The sequence below is a fragment of the Festucalex cinctus genome, chromosome 1 (assembly GCF_051991245.1).
Source record: "Festucalex cinctus isolate MCC-2025b chromosome 1, RoL_Fcin_1.0, whole genome shotgun sequence".
Lineage (NCBI taxonomy): Eukaryota > Metazoa > Chordata > Actinopteri > Syngnathiformes > Syngnathidae > Festucalex > Festucalex cinctus.
Window position 1 is genome coordinate 23236159 of NC_135411.1, and position 16856 is coordinate 23253014.

A 16856-nucleotide genomic window follows, 5' to 3' on the forward strand; every position below is an offset into this window, starting at 1 on the left:
GATTATAGTTGAGAGTAAGGGTATGGGATTAGGGTAAACATTTTGGGTCAAAGGGAGGGGTTATGGATTAGGGATTAAATACAGAGGTTAGAGTTAGGGTTAACACTGCCCCTTCCATCTATCAGTTTTTGCTAATGTCATTTTTTCCCCGTATCTGTTCCAATGTGACAGGGTTCTCCAGGTGAGAGAGGCGCGGCTGGCCCCGGAGGTCCTATTGGCCTGACGGGACGCAATGGCCCCCAGGGACCACCAGGACCGGCTGGCGAAAAGGGAGCGCCTGTAAGTACATTTCCCCCAACCAGCAGTTCCTTTCGCAGGATTCATACACTCAATTTGTGATGTTTTTCGTGTCATTTAGGGAGAGAAAGGTCCCATGGGTCCAGCTGGCCGTGATGGTATCCAAGGCCCTGTTGGTCTTCCTGGTTCAGCCGGACCTCAAGGCCCACCCGGAGAGGACGGTGACAAGGTGGGTGAAAAGTAGTCTTAGTCACGTACACCGCAGACAATCAATTAAGTGCAAAAAAACTCACTTCAAGGTTGTCGTGTAGGCCAATTAAATTAGAATCCCTGGAGAAATTTGTACCTGGCCAATCGCAGTCAAGGGGACTTTGAAAAGCGCATTTAAAGATGGAGGATGGATTGAGGAAAGTGCTCTCTGCTGCTTTTGTATCGTCCTGCAGGGAGAGGTTGGCGGACCTGGACAGAAGGGAGGCAAAGGAGACAAGGGCGAACTTGTAAGTCCCCTGCTTTCATATCAAATGTTCACGTGGTTGAAAATATGATCATGTGTCATCATCATCAGCTGTGTAATTGTTCTTGCGTCAGGGACCACCGGGCCCCAGTGGTCTTCAGGGTGTGATCGGAGCTCCTGGTCCAGCTGTGAGTACCACTTCCCATTCTTTTCCACCATCTCAATGAGTGACCATTCGTAACAATAGTTACAAAGTAGACATTGTGTTCAACATCAGTAACTTGACACTCTCTTTTTAAAAATTGTTTTAAGGTTAAGATAAAACTAACCCGTGCATCCAACAATGCTGCAGCTCTGCTTAGCTTTTGGCACTGACACAACACGTATTCATGAGTGAACGAACCCTGCCACAAAGAGCGAAATTCTACAACTGTTGCAATTTAGCAATTACTGGTAAATGCCACAAGATGGCGACAAAGCACTTTTTTTCTATTAGGCCAGGCGATAGCCTAATTAAATGAAGCTCTTCCCCCCACTTCAACATAGTTCCTTGGGCCCAAAAATTTTTTGCTTATAGGGAAAAATCACAAATGCCAAACTGCGAATATGTCAACATGCATGTGTTCACTGTAGTCAGGCCGCGGCTTGGAAAACTGAAAAAGAGATTAGCCCAGATTGGTTGCCAAGAAATGAATGGAGAAGTAACTAGGCAGCTAACAACAGCTTTACTGTACTTGGTAGTGTAATTCCCCTTTTAATGACCTCTTTGTATACGTGCTCTCCAAAAGTCACGTTCTCCTAATAAGTCCCCCTTGAATTGCCTCAAGTGATTTACGAGTTTTTGTCTTACTACTAGACAACTTTTTAACAAGCCTCGCTGACATTGTTATCATAAAAATAACACAGCAGCATATCAGCATGCCAAAGCTGCCAATCACGAGCCGGTGGGGAAAAATCGCCTCATTGCGTTCAGTGTCGACAAGCCGCCAAACACGCTCGCCCGCACGCCCGTCTCATTACCGTAACGTCAAGACTTTCTGCAATAGGGGAGCACCCGAGGGGGGGAGGGAGTGGAACGAAGGGCTCGTTGTTGTAACTGTTCAACCTTTAGCAGTGAAAAGGCAGCATCTGTAGGGGTTGAAAATGATTTTTTTTTTAAACGCAAACTGGCCAAGAGCTTTTAGCATGACCGAGCTTAACAGGCAATTAGTGAACATTTGTTTGTCAGTTCAAATCAACTTCATCTGTGCTCCATTTGCTCTGGTGCTGGAACAACACACAATTATTGTCAAAGATTATACTGAAAGTAATTGTACAAAGAAAATTTGGATTTAAGGTTTTTGTTTTTCTTTTAATTGCCTCCTGAATTTTTTGGTTTGTTTTATTTAATTATTGTAGTAGAAAACAAGTGATATTTTCCAACATCATAATGTTAAGAGAATTATTTTTGGGTAATTTTACGAGAGGTAAAAATGTTAGTGACAAAAAATAAACAAATTTAGGAGGGGAAAATGTTTTGTGATTTTCCAAGAGCAAAATTGTAATTTGAAAAGTATTTTTCGGAAAATTAAAGCAAACCCCCCAGAAGTCTTCATTTTATGATGATAAAAGTAGTAATTAAGTAGTAGTAGTAAAAATAATAATAATAATAATAATAATAATAGTAATAATAGTAGTAATAGTAGCCCTTGCGATTAGCTGGCAACCAGCTCAGGGTGTACCCCGCCTACTGCCCATAACCAGCTGAGATAGGCTCCAGCATCCCCCGCAACACTTGTGAGGAACATGCGGTTCAGAAAATGGATGGCTTGATAATAGTAGTAGAGAAAAAGCTGTATTTTTCGGAGAATAGAGTTATAATTTTGCTCACAAAAATTGAATAAATTGTAGCATGAAAAAGAACAAATTTTATGAATAGGAAAAAATACTAAACTGTAAGTTAATTTAAAAAAAATAGTCCTAATTTTTGGAGGAAATTAAATATTTTAGCAAGTAAAGATTTAATTTTGCAGGGGGAAAAATATTTTTGCATGCAAAAACAAATCCTTTCAAATAAAGAAAATGGATATATATATATATATATATATTTTAGAAGCAAATTAAAGTTCTAATCTTACAAGTGTATAAGTGTTTGGGTTGGAATTTTAAGATTAAAAAAAATGAAATTGTAGGAGAAAACAACAGGATTATTATTATCCATCCATTTTCTAAACCACTTACTCCGCACAAGGATCGCGGGGGGTGCTGGAGCTTATATCAGCCGGCTTCGGGCTGTAGGCGGGGTACACCCTGAGCTGCTTGCCAGCCAATCGCAGGGCACATAGAGACAAACAACCATCCACACTCACAAGCACACCTAGGGACAATTTGGAGCGCCCAATTAACCTGCCCTGCATGCATGTCTTTGGAATGTGGGAGGAGACCGGAGTACCCGGAGAAGACCCACGCGGGCACGGGGAGAACATGCAAACTCCACCTAGGAAGGCCGGAGTTGGACTCGAACCTGAGTCCTCACTACTGGAAGGCAGACGTGCTAACCATTCATCCGCTGTGCCCCCCAGATTATTATGAATTAATTATAATTGAGTAACTTAATAAAAATCTGACATAAACTCTGTCACCTTGAGACTCTGAGCACATATTAACTGATGAGAAAATCAACGCTTATACAAATTGTCATAAAATGACCTTCGGAATCTTGGATAAGGGGACCATCTGCCCAGATTGACTGTATCAGTGTTGTAATTGGTGCTTATTGACCATCCCTTTAACTGAGTAACCTTGAATATATCTTGTTTTGTTTGGACGTTGTGTAGGGCAGCGATGGTGAAGCCGGCCCCCGAGGACAACAGGGAATGTTTGGCCAGAAAGGAGACGAAGGATCCAGAGGCTTCCCCGGTCTGCCGGGACCCATCGGCCTACAGGTTTGTCCTTTCTCTAATCTTGTTGTTTTCGTAACCTCCTTGAGATGTATGTCCCATCGTTTGTTTCCTGAGCACAAATGACTTCCTTCTAATGACATTTCATCTCATTTACATGACTGTGAGGGGAAAAACTACATCATTTATTCATGAAGCCTCACTCCTGGTTAAATAATGTTTCTTTCCCCTCCTGTCTCCTCCTGCATAGAATAAGCCAAGTTACACATCAATCAGCGCCTACGTTTGGCATTTTGCCGAGCTGATGTTTATGCTGAAGTCGATTTTACACACGAGAATCACTTCTCATGCACAATAACAGTACCTAGCTCGTTGCTAGCACGAGAAGCTAACATCTTCACTCTGTAACAGAAGATTTTCCAAACCAAAGTCCTTTGTTCAAAAGAAGCTAGTCAATACTAGCTGACAGTCCAATCAAGGCAAGACATATTTATTTATATAACTCATTTCTTACACAAGGTGACTTATTGTGCTTCACGCAGGTTAAGGCACAACACTTAAAAGCATTTACAAAGAAAACAGCTAAAACATATTCAAAGGTAAAGCAAAGAGAACAAAATTAGCTTGTAAAAGCATCATCATCATCATCATCATCATCTCCAACTATCGTAAACCTGAATACTCTACAATGTTTACAAAAAGCTGGTCAATAGAGTTTTCAACCAAACCAACTGGAATGGGAACGAGAACAGGAAGTAGCAATGGCACACTTTGTAATCTTCAAATTCAATTTTAGTAGATAGATCTCGTGTTACAACAACTATAAAGTGATAGTTTAGGGACAAATAAAAGTTGTAATTTTATGAAAAAAATATATAGAATTAGAATTTTGGGATTACAGATGTTGGGTTACATTACATTGCATACATTACAAATGTCCAATTATGAACAAAAGTTGAAATTTTCCACACCGAAAAAGTCATAATTTAAGGATATTTATTTAATAAATAAATAAATAAATAAATAAATCGATTATTCAAAAGGAGGTAACGTTTGTAGTTTTACTCTGTTATTTTACAGGGGGTGGGGTGTGTGTGTGTGTGGGGGGATCCCAATCAGTTTAAGGGGTAAAGAGAATAAATAAGTACTCTCTGAGGACCAAAAGAAAAAAATAGTTTTTAATAGTATTTACATAAAGATGCAAGTTTGCCAAAAGAAAAAATAATAATTTTGATAGGGGAAAAAGGTGTTTCAAGTGTCAATGTATAAATTTACCACTAAAATCATAACTATAGAGGGGGGGAAAAAAGTTATTTTCCCAAAATTAAAAAATGTCATTTTGCAAAAACAGGTATTGAAGTTTTGATTTTTTTAGGGAATAAAGGCTTTGGAGGTGGGGGGTGAGAAAATAAGTTGTAATTTTACAAGAAAAAAAGTTATGATAATTAGATTTTTTAAGTTGTAATTTCACAAGAATTGTATTATTATTTATTTATTTATTTATTTATTTGTTTGTTTATTTTTTTAACAGAAATAAAGCTGAATAGCAATGAAGCAGCCTCACCTCTATCCAAAAGTCTGTTAATCCAAAGGACATTTCTATAAGAAGAAACTCAGTTTAACATCTCAAAGTTAATTACCTCCATACTTGGCTTGCCCCCACCGGCCAGCCGGCCAGTGGGGCCTAATAACGTCGTTATTCAGTGTAATTGACTTTTAATTGGGCCTCCCGTACTCCTCTGATCTCCCCTCTTTTAATTAAGAATGCCCTTCAGTTAGATGACCACTCGGAGCACAGTGCTAATGATTTTTTCACTGTGGGCAATGAATAAATAGATTGAAATTTTTTCTCTCTCTCTCTCATGTAGCGGAATATTTGGTGCAGGATGTTCCGACGGTGGCCGTATCAACGATAGAGGAGCATTAGTAAACACATATTGATTTGCGATGTGTGCCAATGAGTGCATCTTTCTAATCCATTAGTGTGCCTATTTCACAAACAGCGCCGTTATTTATTGGCCGGCACACTGTGAGATGCGTTATTTATCTGTCTGTGCTCGCTAAGCTCAGGAAGCCTCAAGCCGTATTGTATTACACCAGAAATCAGCAATATGAAACAAAAGCTGAATGTCGTTGAACAGCATGGAATGTAGTGTACAAGGTCGTCTGAAAAACATCACCTCATGATGACGAACATGCATTTTTAAACAACAGCAATTTTATTCTGTTAGAAATTTTCATTTCTTGTGAAATTTTAGTTTTTATTCTTTTAATCATTACTTATTTAATCAAAAATACTTATACATTTATTTAAAATGTTCATTTTCAACTGAAAATGTTTGTTGAAAAGTAGTGCAATAAAAATGCAGATGTTTTCCCAATCTTGATGAATACTTGTGATTAAAATATTAATCAAATGAATCATGATTATAATTTTAGCCATAATAAAGCAGCCCATCGTACTCTAACAAATGACTCGTACTTCTTGCAGGGTTTGCCCGGCCCTCCAGGCGAAAAGGGAGAGAACGGAGACGTTGGAGCCATGGTGAGTGTTTTACAATTGAATGTACTTTCGTTTTTTGTTTTTTAATATAATAATGTGAATCTTTAAAAACATAATCATCTATGCATGTCTTTTAACAGGGACCTCCTGGACCGCCAGGCCCCCGTGGCCCCCAGGGACCAGGTGGTGCCAGTGTAAGTTTGCTTTCTGTTTGAAATTGAAATTCTGCACTTTTCCTGGTGTAACGGCCTTCACTGTCAAGTATGCTGTTACCCACAGGGAGCTCAAGGCCCCCCCGGTGGTATTGGAGGACCAGGAGCTGTCGGTGAGAAGGTGAGGAGGTTTTTAATGTGCACTTTGCTCGTGATAGCTTATTTTTGTATGTTTTTTTTTTTTTTTTTTTCCCCCACATTTAGACACAATTTGACTTTTTTGAAGCTTTTTCTTCTCACTTTGGTGGGGTCCAGAAATTGAATTGGTGCATGGCCTAAAATGTTTTGGAAAGGCAACTCTTCTTTAAAAGTCTTTAGAATTGATTTACATATTTTGGGTAGTGTGTGCAGGGTGAAAAGGGGGTGCAGTTAAAAAAATGTTGGGAGGAGCTACTCTATGCTCAAATTGACAATATCTGAAATTTGACACAATTAGCCAAACTTGCTTTTCACTCAATAGGGAGAAACTGGCGAGGCCGGCAACCCAGGACCACCCGGAGAGCCCGGTTCAGTAGTAAGTCTTTTTCACGGCAAATTTGAAATTCAGTTCTGATAATTCAAATGTTGTTAAAGTGACAGATTGACCCCGTGGTGTGTTTCGCCTTCAGGGGTTGCGAGGAGAGACTGGCGAGAAGGGAGAATCTGGACCGCCCGGAGCTGCGGGACCCGCCGGGGCTCGCGGACCGTCTGGAGATGATGGCCCCAAGGGTAACGCTGTATGTGCCACCACGCTCGACACCATGATATAGACAGCTGTTTGTGTTAAGTTACAATGCTGAGTCATTTTCTCGCTCTCTCTGCAGGGCCCTGTTGGCTTCCCAGGAGACCCAGGACCCCCTGGTGAGCCCGGTGTTGCTGTAAGTATGATATGATATATTGATCATTTCTAATTGTTCCCTATTATTCTTTGTGGTGGTGTTTGCTAATTGCACCAATGTCATTATGGAACATTATTGTGCGGGATCCATTTTGTATAGCAACAAATTTGCATTCATTTGAATGTTTGGAAAATCTCTCATTTAGGGCCTTGACGGTTTAAATGGTGACAAGGGAGATGATGGAGAGGCCGGTCAACCGGTACGTTGTTACAAATCTGAAGATAAACGGTCAATAGGAAGTATTGCATCCTGATATGTTACGATTTTTTATTGTCACCCCTCTATTTAGGGTCCTCCAGGTCCTTCTGGTGAGGCTGGAGTACCAGGACCTCCTGGCAAACGGGTGAGTAGACCGTTTTAAAAATGGGGGATTTAGAGTAGGAATGTGTACTATTTTTAATATATGGAATTTTTAAATAATATAATATAATATATTTTAAATTAATTGATTGATTGATTGATTGATTCATTCATTCATTTTTTTTTATTCATTTTGATTCATAATCATTTCTTTGAAAGATTAAAAATGCATTTTTAGGTAAAAATAAAAACAATAATAATACTAGTGTTGTTCCGATACCGATACTGGTATCGACAGAGGTGCCGATACTGCATTAAAACAGTGGTATCGGTATCGGTGAGTATTCACAAGTCTTGCTGGTGCACGACATTCACTGGTATGTGACATGTTCACTGCATGCCAATCTAAGATATCCTATTGGCCCTTGAATGCTCTGAACCAATGGTAGGACAGCTTTTTCATGTTGAGGGAAAAAAAACCTTAGGTATCGGTATGGTATCGGTATCGGCCGATACTGCAAAGCTGGGTATCGGAATCGGTATCGGGGGGCCAAAAAACGGTATCGGAACAACACTAAATAATACTTTGTATATATTTATTGTATGTGAAATGTAAATCTATTAATTTAATGTTCATTTTTTTATGTTTCTAATATATTATGGCGAATGTTTGTCATAATTGGAGATACATGCAACAACATTCATAATCAAATACAGTATATACTTATACATAATAACCTTGTGATTCCCCCCCCCCATACGTTACTTCTATGAATATTTATTACAGTGGACCCTGATATTCGTGTAGTATAGCGAAAATCTGTGTATATATGACGCCTATTGCGATTGCACTGAAAAAATATATATAATTTTTTTAACTCCCCCAAAAATATTAAATAAGGTAGTGTCACTATGCTTTTTCCACATAAAATTATCATTTTAGAAATAAAAATTATAACATATAAAATATATAATTTTAGAAACATTGGCATAAAACAATACAATAATAGTCTTTAGAATTAACTCCGCATGGTGCACGACGATGCACGCGGATGCAAATCATCATAAGCAAACGTACATGCTCGGGTACACACACACACTGACACAGACATTTGATGACGGCCCTAATAGCACATGGCAACACCAGCGTGCTGGTGACCTCATGACCTGAGGCTGTTTGGACAGCTTTTAGCTTTTAGCATGTTTCAAACATAATGGAAAATCTCTCTCAAGGTCAACACTTGCACGGGTGACCACTGAATGAAATGATAGAGGCATCAATAATTCTATGTGTGTGTTTTTCCCCCTGAAGGGACCCATTGGACCAGCAGGACAGGAAGGACGACAAGGAGAGAAGGGATCCAAGGTAAAACGTGGATTTAAACAGAGCAAAATAACATGTTAGTATGTGATCATTTCCTGTTAGAAATCATACCTGACAACTTGAACTCAGATCTTGCTGTTAGCATACCAATTGTTAGCATTTGATCAGTTCCCACAACTCGGATGCAGTAATCTTTCACACGTGTTGAGTTCCAAAAATACCTTTTACAGTCTTAACAACCTGTTTTGCCCCACAGGGAGAAGCCGGAGCTGAAGGACCACCCGGAAAAACCGGTCCTGTGGGAGCCCAGGGACCCTCCGGAAAGGCCGGTGCTGAAGGTCTTCGAGGAATCCCTGGCCCTGTCGTGAGTTCTCACTTTTAACTTTTGATCGATCAGTCGTGATGAAGATTAAACTATAAATGTTTTCAACACCTGAATCATTTGCTAGCGCACATGCTAAGCTATATCCTGTATCGTTTCATCCCAGGGTGAGCAAGGACTTCCTGGTGCCTCTGGAAAAGACGGACCTCCTGGACCTCTTGTAAGATTTTCAAAATGCGTCAATGCGTGGTTTTTCCACTGTCGTTTACACGCTCCATTCTGACTGTACAAAGGGACCACCCGGACTTCCTGGTATGAAAGGAGATTCTGGATTCAAGGGAGAGAAGGTAAAATTCTAATTAACGCTAATCCCTTTCGAAATGATACCTGACAACAAGGTGTGATGTAAACTCATTATTGGTCGAGCTTAGCAGTTTCTCTACCATCGTTCAAAGAACTTAGCCACTATTAGCATGTTAGCATCAGTTATAGCACCTATCCAGTGAGAAACATTTGTTTTTTTCTGCCTACAGCTCACGTATTGTCTGGAATAATCTTATTTTATTCAATAAATTTGTGTGAATTCGTTCATGGACAGGGTCACCCCGGTCTCATCGGTCTCATCGGACCCCCTGGAGAGTCTGGAGAGAAGGGAGACAGAGGTCTACCAGGACCACAAGGTTCCACTGGTGGCAAGGGTGAATCTGTGAGTTCATATTGGATTGACTTCTCGAGGGGAAAAAAAAAACCTTCAAAAAAATCTTCATCACATTCTAATGTATGTTGTTTTTGTTTTTTCTTCCCATAGGGTATTATGGGTCCTTATGGACCTCTGGGTCCTCCTGGTCCTCCTGGTATTCCTGTAAGCTGCACTTTTTGCACGTTTTTTCCTCCACATTTTGCTCCTTTATGTTCACCCGTCTCTATTTCTGTATTTTCTTACTAGGGAGCTCATGGACAAAAAGGCTCCAAGGGAGCAATTGTAAGTTGTGTTTTTCAGTCAGTTATCCATCATTCTTGGTAATGGGTTCTTTTTAATGTGTCTTTTTTTTTTGCCTTTAGGGTACAGCAGGTCAGAAAGGAGACCCCGGATTGATGGGACCACCTGGACCCCCTGTAGGTTTCTCCCATTTTAGTGTGCTAAAAAAATATATATATTTAGAGGGGAAGTCAACCCAAAAAAAATAGTGACAATATGTTCTATGCAGCCCCACTATTCTAAATGTCATATTCTGGTTAATATTGCGTAAGTGGAATATGAGTTAAGCAGCAAATCCAGCAGTTTTTTATCAATATCAGAAGGCGGCCATTTTGCCACTTGCTGCCGACTGATTAGGACATCACAGTTGCTCAGCTCTCAGGTAACAACAAATCAAAGCTTAGCTTCAGAAAACAGGTGAGCTCTGATTGGTCGTTGCCTGAGCAACTGTGATGTCATCTTCAGTTGACAGCAAGTGACAAAATGGCCTCCCCTCGAGATGGATAAAAACGGCTGAATTTTGCTACATAACTCATATTCCACAAATGTAATATTAACCAGAATGTCATGTTTAGACAAGTGAGGTTGCATATAACATATTGTTGTCAAGAAATGTTTAAGGTTGATGTCCCCTTTAGACTAACCAGCTAGCACAAGAAGCTACCGTAAGAATTTGATGGTTTCTCATCACAATAACATCTGGCAACAAGGCATGATGTAAAATCCTGTCAGCACCATTCTCTTCGCTGGTTGTTGATATAGCATACCTAGCATTAGCATTTGATCAGTTTTCACCACAATGCCACCTTTTTCGCTCCAGTTTGGTTGAACTTTTCTCTTGTGCTCCGCAGGGCCCGACAGGTGACATCATCCAGTCGCTGCCCATCCAGCATGTGTCGAGGAAGAACAGGCGGCACGCCGAGGAGCAGGCGGACGAGGCGGCGGACGATTACAGCGTCGACGGCCTGGCCATGGAGGACGTTTTCGGCTCCCTGCACAACCTCAAGCAGGACATCGAGCGCATGAAGTTCCCTCTGGGCACCGCCGACAACCCCGCCCGCACCTGCAACGACCTGCGCCTCAGCCAGCCTGACTTCCCAGACGGTAGGCGGGGTAGTTAGCTTAGCATTAGCAGCACAAGCAGTTTGTACCCGGGCCGTGTTTGAAATCACTTTCTATCCACTAGCACGATATTGAAAAAACATGCTATATGGATGTTGAATATTGTGATAGCGATGTTATTGTCGGAAATAAGTGAATGATTCTGAATAAAAACCAATTGTGCTGGTTTTCATGCGTCTTCAGGCGAATACTGGATCGATCCCAACCAGGGCTGCGTCGGCGACGCTATCAAAGTGTTCTGCAACTTCACGGCGGGCGGCGAGACGTGTATCAACCCAGACAAGAAGTCCTCAGGGGTGAGTGGTGGATTGGAATAAAATGCAGAGCGAAGACGCCGAAGTGACCGCGGTCACGTGTTCTCCTTCTCCTCTGCAGGTCAGAATATCAAACTGGCCCAAGGAGACACCCGGTTCCTGGTTCAGCGAATTCAAACGTGGAAAGATCGTAAGTAAAACTTGGCGGCATTTTAACGATTGATCAATAGCAGCGGATGACATGTTAGCATTGTACGACGTTAGTCTTCTTCTTTGCCGGCTCGCAGCTCAACTACGTCGACATGGCCGAGAACAGCATCAACGCGGTGCAGATGACTTTCCTCAAGCTGCTCAGCTCGTCGGCGCGCCAGAACTTCTCGTACGTGTGCCACCAGTCGGCGGCGTGGTACGACGCCAAGGCCGACAGCTACGACAAGGCGCTGCGCTTCCTCGGCTCCAACGATGAGGAGATGTCGTACGACAACAGCGCCTTCATCAAGCCGCTCATCGACGGATGCGCCGTACGTACTCGCCTACCTTCACCTTCAAACGTACTAATTTGCAAACACTCGTTTCAAACCCTACCCTTAGTGTAAAACGCTAACCATTGTTTGAACTAACTTCAATCCTTCCTCCAAACTTGAAACCCTACTTTGAAATCCCAAACCTGACTTGAAACCCTAACTTAAATTTCTTTGGTTTGAAAGCCAAACTTAAATGCTAACTCAGACTTGGAACACCAGTTTAAGACCCTAACCTGTTCCAAAATCTAACCCAGACCTTAATTTGAAATTTCTAAACCCTAACACAGATTTAAAACCCTCATTTAGATTTTAAAACCTTGGTTTGAAGTAATAATTTAGAACCCAAACCCAGGTTTAAAACCATAGCCATTATTTGGAAAACTGACTTGAAACTTTAACCCTGATTGCAACTTCATTTAAAATTATAACTGATTTGAAACCCGAAATTCAAACCTTAACCCAAATATAAAACCTATACCTGTCTGGAAAGCTTAATTGAAACTCAAACGCCTGTTTGAAAACCTAACCCTGTCTTGACTGAAGCCTAGTTTAGCCTTATTTGAAGCTTAGCTTAATTTAATTCATTAACCCTAATTAAAAACCCTGACCCTGTTTTAAAACCCTAACTCAGTCTTTAAACTCAATTTCAAATTTGAACTTGAAACCTTAACTGTAATTTGAGAATCTAATTACAAACCTAATTTGAAACTCTATCAGAAATAGGTGAATTTAATTTCAAAACCCTACTTTTATACAATAATAACCTTTGTTTGGAATTCTAACACAAATTTGGGAATTTCATTTCAAACCCCTAATTTCAAGCAATAATATTTGTTTGCAACCCTAAACTAGGCTGGAAAGACTAATTTAGGCTTAAGCTCTATTTCCAAACAAAACAGGTGTGAAACCCTAACGTGTTTAAAATTCTAACTCAGTGTTTTATTAAACCCTAATTTTACACTTCAACTCAAAACTCTAAACCTGATGTGAAACCCTAACTCAGGCTAGAAATCTTAATTTCAAATTTTTGCTTGAAACCCTAACGCTAATGGTAGAGTCTAATTTCAAACCCTAATTTAAGCCCAAAACATTTTGGAATTTATTTCATATTTTTAATCAGTAACCTTTGTTTAAAACCGTAACCCTGATTTAGAAACGCTAACTCAGTATTTAAACTCTAACTTTCTTGAAACCCAAATGTGAAAATCGAATTTCAAGACCTCACCCTCTAACGCCGCCGTGTGTTGTTTGCAGTCCAAGCAGGGCTACTCCAAGACAGTTTTGGAGATCAACACGCCTCGCATCGACCAGCTGCCCATCCTCGACGTCATGCTTAACGACTTCGGCGAGTCCAACCAGAGGTTCGGCTTTGAAGTCGGCCCCGTCTGCTTCCTCGGCTAGACGCCCCCTCCTCCCTCCCCGGAAACCCCTCCCGACCCACGCCTTAAGCAACCCCGCCCCCTGCCCACCACCGCCGGACAGGGCGCAAAGCCAAGAAGAAGAAAGAAAGTGGGGAGTGTGGTCGCAGCCCCCTTGTGGGTTCGCAACCACGTGACTGAGAAGCAAGTCAGGAGCGGGAAGAGAGAGAGAGAGAAAAAAAAAAAGGACTTTTAATGCCGTGGCGGGCGAACGCGCTCGACCACAGACGTGCGTTCGCGCAAAACACTCAAGGTGCTACACAAATTGCTTTTTGATGAAACTGTAATTATTCTAATAATTATTATTATTTTGTACAATATTGTGCCTTTCTGAATCCACCACCCTTAAGAGACTTTGCATGTGTCCCAGCTCGTAATTATTATTTTTTGTTTCCTGTTAAAATGTTTAGAAAATATACAACCAGGACGTACAGCACGTTTGACCAAATTTGTAAGTATCAAAATGTTTGTAAATAAAAATGCCTTTTATGACAAGCAAAAGTGCAACACAAAAGACATTTTAGTATTATTTTTTTTAATGACTTAATGGGAAGTCGAGCCATAATAAAAAGTAATATAAATATTGTCCTAAAGTTCTTATCTTTTATACCTCAAATAAACATATAGGCCGTATTTGTCTGTTCTAGAATACATGGTTATTGTTGTTTTTTTGCAACAAGAAATTTTCTTTTCTGTCAATTTACCAACAACAAAAAAAAGCCTTGTTGACTTTTGTGTGCCTTTTAGAAAATTATTAAAACTGGATTCTGAAAATGGATGTGTCAACATTAGTCAGTTTTTCACAAAAGATAGAGAATATATGCCTGTGAGTGTTTTGAGCTTGTCTGTCTACATGTGTTGCTCCACTCTGTGTTCAAATAGCTATTATATCACGATTTAGGGTGGCAATGCCTTTTTCCAAGTTTGGGTTAAAAAAAAAGCACTTTTTTCTTTTTTTTTAATAAAGAAAACTAGCACTCTATCATATTGTAATTTATACAAGTATAAAGTAATAACATAATTAAATTGAGTGTTAAAAAATCAGTTTGTGCATCATGATGCAATCCAAGCCAAAGTTTTTCCATTTTACGTTTTTTTTTTTTTTTTTTTTATTTTACCAAATATCCATCCCACCAAAAATATCCGATCAAACTCTTCCCAACACAAATTATTTTGAAAATGTTCTTTCCCTTATCAAATATTTCTATTCACCCATCAAGTTTGTCCAAATAATTCTCAGAATGTCACCATAAACTCAAAAAAATCCCATCATGCTAAAAAATTCATTTTTCCTAAAGTTGATACATATTTTATCCCCCATATTTATTTACCCTCAAATTTTTGTTTTTTCCAAAAAATCTGTCCCCCCAAAATTCTCACCCCTTCACTATTTCCTTAAAAACCTCGTCCGATTTTGTCCAAAATTTCAGCTTCGCCTATAAAATCCACATTACCTTTCAAATGGGTTTTAAAAAAAAATCCCATTCACCCACCATTTTTACAGAATTTTTCTCTAAGTCAGTTAATAAAAATATAAATATGACAGAGTTCCACCAGATCAGTTAGAAAACAATTCATGAAAAAATCATACGTCTGCCGTCTTGTGCCACTTGACGGCGTATTATTGCACCACTGCGCCGTTCGTAACTTCGTAATCAATAGATGTCGTATCGTATGTTAAAGCCGTATTTACCGACTGTCTCATCGCAGGCGGAGGGCGTCGGGGCTGCGCACGCGCGTCCACATCAATACGAGCAGCTGCCTCTTGACTTGGACCCACCGATGCCAGCAAGAGAAACAGAACCAAGTCACGAGCGGGCACATTGTTATTATTTTTAATTTATTCAACTATCGCGCTTGTTGGACTGACACGCCCCTCCCCCCTCCTCAACAAGGTCGCGACGGGACGAACACGAATGGGAATTGTACTGTTTGTGTTGTTGTCGCCGCTTGTTTGAAGTTGTCGTGATTTGTGTCACGTCACGAGATGTGGAAGCCGCCGACGTTTGTGTCCGTCCTCATGCTGCTGTTTGGCTGCTGGCCGACTGTGGTGAGTTCATTGACACCTGCAAAAAAGAAAGAAAAGAAAGAAAAAACAGCTAAAATCCACAAGACTCAAAATTATTATTAGTGTTTAGTGTGGATAAAGGATAATGTTCTCTAATGCTACTTAACATGTAGCATTAGGATTTAAACATTGATATGATAGGCCTATTAAGTGTACTGTAACGTGAAATACAATATACATTATGTTAATATGTCAAATGGCAGTAAATGCAGTTTACATTTTTGTAGTGTTATTTTTATTTTTACATTATTTTTACTATAATTGTTTTGCTACATTTAACTATACTCGAACTTCATTATTATCCCAAAAATAAATTTTACACAGCATATTGTAGATTATATGCCAAAACTTTCCACGCGCTTTACGTGCTATTAAATGAGAACGTGTCTCAAAAATGTTGACTGATTCTGTGTTGATGCGTGTCAAATAATATTGACATGTATAATGTGACTTTGTGTGTGCGTGTATTTGTCGGAGCAGACCACGGTGGGGTCCCGGGAGGGCTGGCAAGTGTTCGGCTCTGCTCAGGACGCCGACGGCCGCTGTGTGTGCACGGTGGTGGCACCCGGGCAGACTCTGTGCTCCCGGGACGCCAAAGGACGACAGCTGCGACAGCTCCTGGAGAAGGCATGCGCGTGAACACGCATACACACACGCACGCACACAATCGTGTTCACACCGAATCATTCTCCGGGCTGGGCAGTACTAATGTTTTTATTTCTGTCAGTGAGGAGATTGGTTGTTGGAGCGTGAGCAAAACCATTTTAAACCGATAGATGCTTTCCATCAGGGGTGTCCAAGTCCGGTCCTCGAGAGCTCCTATCTAGTCTGTTTTGGATGTTTCTCTCCTCCAACACACCTGATTCATCTGATCAGGATCATCAACCAGCTTCAGCAAAGATTGAGCGCTTGATCATTTGATTCAGGTGTGTTGGACGAGGGAGGGCTCTCGGGGACCGGACTTGGGCACCCTATGGATTGAGGGATGAAAAGGTTGATGATTGATTTTTAAAACTGATCATCCATGAGAGTGGATGTTGTTCTCAAGCAGGTCCAGAACATGTCTCAGTCCATGGAGGTTCTCAACCTGCGGACTCAGAGGGACTTCCAGTACATTGTGAGGATGGAGAGCCTCATTAAAGGTCTGCGTTCCAAGTTCAGACAGATGGATTCGGACAGGAGGACTCTGGCCGCTAAAAACTTCCAGGTACTTGCCGGTCCGTCTCTCCTTCCCGTCTCCGACGCAAGAAGATTCCCGGCGTATTCCTGACGTCTTCCCAGGAGCTGAAGGAGAAGATGGACTCGCTGCAGCCGCTGATTCCCGTGCTGGAGCAGTACAAGACGGACGCCAGGATCATCTCGCAGTTCAAGGACGAGATCAG

At 40.8% G+C, this 16856-nt stretch overlaps 2 protein-coding genes across 2 annotated transcripts in view; both read left to right on the forward strand.

The window, feature by feature from the left end:
* Nucleotides 1–14184, forward strand: part of LOC144020474 (collagen alpha-1(XI) chain-like) — an 82116-nt gene extending 67932 nt beyond the window's left edge. Inside the window, exons 42-67 of the mRNA XM_077524013.1 lie at nucleotides 172–279; nucleotides 359–466; nucleotides 681–734; nucleotides 826–879; nucleotides 3508–3615; nucleotides 6062–6115; nucleotides 6214–6267; nucleotides 6353–6406; nucleotides 6746–6799; nucleotides 6894–7001; nucleotides 7089–7142; nucleotides 7309–7362; nucleotides 7453–7506; nucleotides 8776–8829; nucleotides 9044–9151; nucleotides 9276–9329; nucleotides 9403–9456; nucleotides 9708–9815; nucleotides 9918–9971; nucleotides 10056–10091; nucleotides 10172–10225; nucleotides 10940–11192; nucleotides 11394–11506; nucleotides 11586–11654; nucleotides 11752–11985; nucleotides 13243–14184. Coding sequence (XP_077380139.1) covers nucleotides 172–279; nucleotides 359–466; nucleotides 681–734; nucleotides 826–879; nucleotides 3508–3615; nucleotides 6062–6115; nucleotides 6214–6267; nucleotides 6353–6406; nucleotides 6746–6799; nucleotides 6894–7001; nucleotides 7089–7142; nucleotides 7309–7362; nucleotides 7453–7506; nucleotides 8776–8829; nucleotides 9044–9151; nucleotides 9276–9329; nucleotides 9403–9456; nucleotides 9708–9815; nucleotides 9918–9971; nucleotides 10056–10091; nucleotides 10172–10225; nucleotides 10940–11192; nucleotides 11394–11506; nucleotides 11586–11654; nucleotides 11752–11985; nucleotides 13243–13389 — 2256 coding nt within the window. The 3' untranslated portion in view covers nucleotides 13390–14184. The remainder of the gene's footprint in view (nucleotides 1–171; nucleotides 280–358; nucleotides 467–680; nucleotides 735–825; nucleotides 880–3507; nucleotides 3616–6061; nucleotides 6116–6213; nucleotides 6268–6352; nucleotides 6407–6745; nucleotides 6800–6893; nucleotides 7002–7088; nucleotides 7143–7308; nucleotides 7363–7452; nucleotides 7507–8775; nucleotides 8830–9043; nucleotides 9152–9275; nucleotides 9330–9402; nucleotides 9457–9707; nucleotides 9816–9917; nucleotides 9972–10055; nucleotides 10092–10171; nucleotides 10226–10939; nucleotides 11193–11393; nucleotides 11507–11585; nucleotides 11655–11751; nucleotides 11986–13242) is intronic.
* A 954-nt stretch (nucleotides 14185–15138) lies between these two features.
* LOC144020497 (noelin-3-like) overlaps nucleotides 15139–16856 on the forward strand; it is a 6891-nt gene continuing 5173 nt past the window's right edge. Inside the window, exons 1-4 of the mRNA XM_077524053.1 lie at nucleotides 15139–15456; nucleotides 15955–16101; nucleotides 16526–16681; nucleotides 16756–16856. The exon at nucleotides 16756–16856 is cut by the window's right edge and continues 119 nt beyond it. Of these exons, the coding sequence (XP_077380179.1) occupies nucleotides 15394–15456; nucleotides 15955–16101; nucleotides 16526–16681; nucleotides 16756–16856 (467 nt within the window). The 5' untranslated portion in view covers nucleotides 15139–15393. The remainder of the gene's footprint in view (nucleotides 15457–15954; nucleotides 16102–16525; nucleotides 16682–16755) is intronic.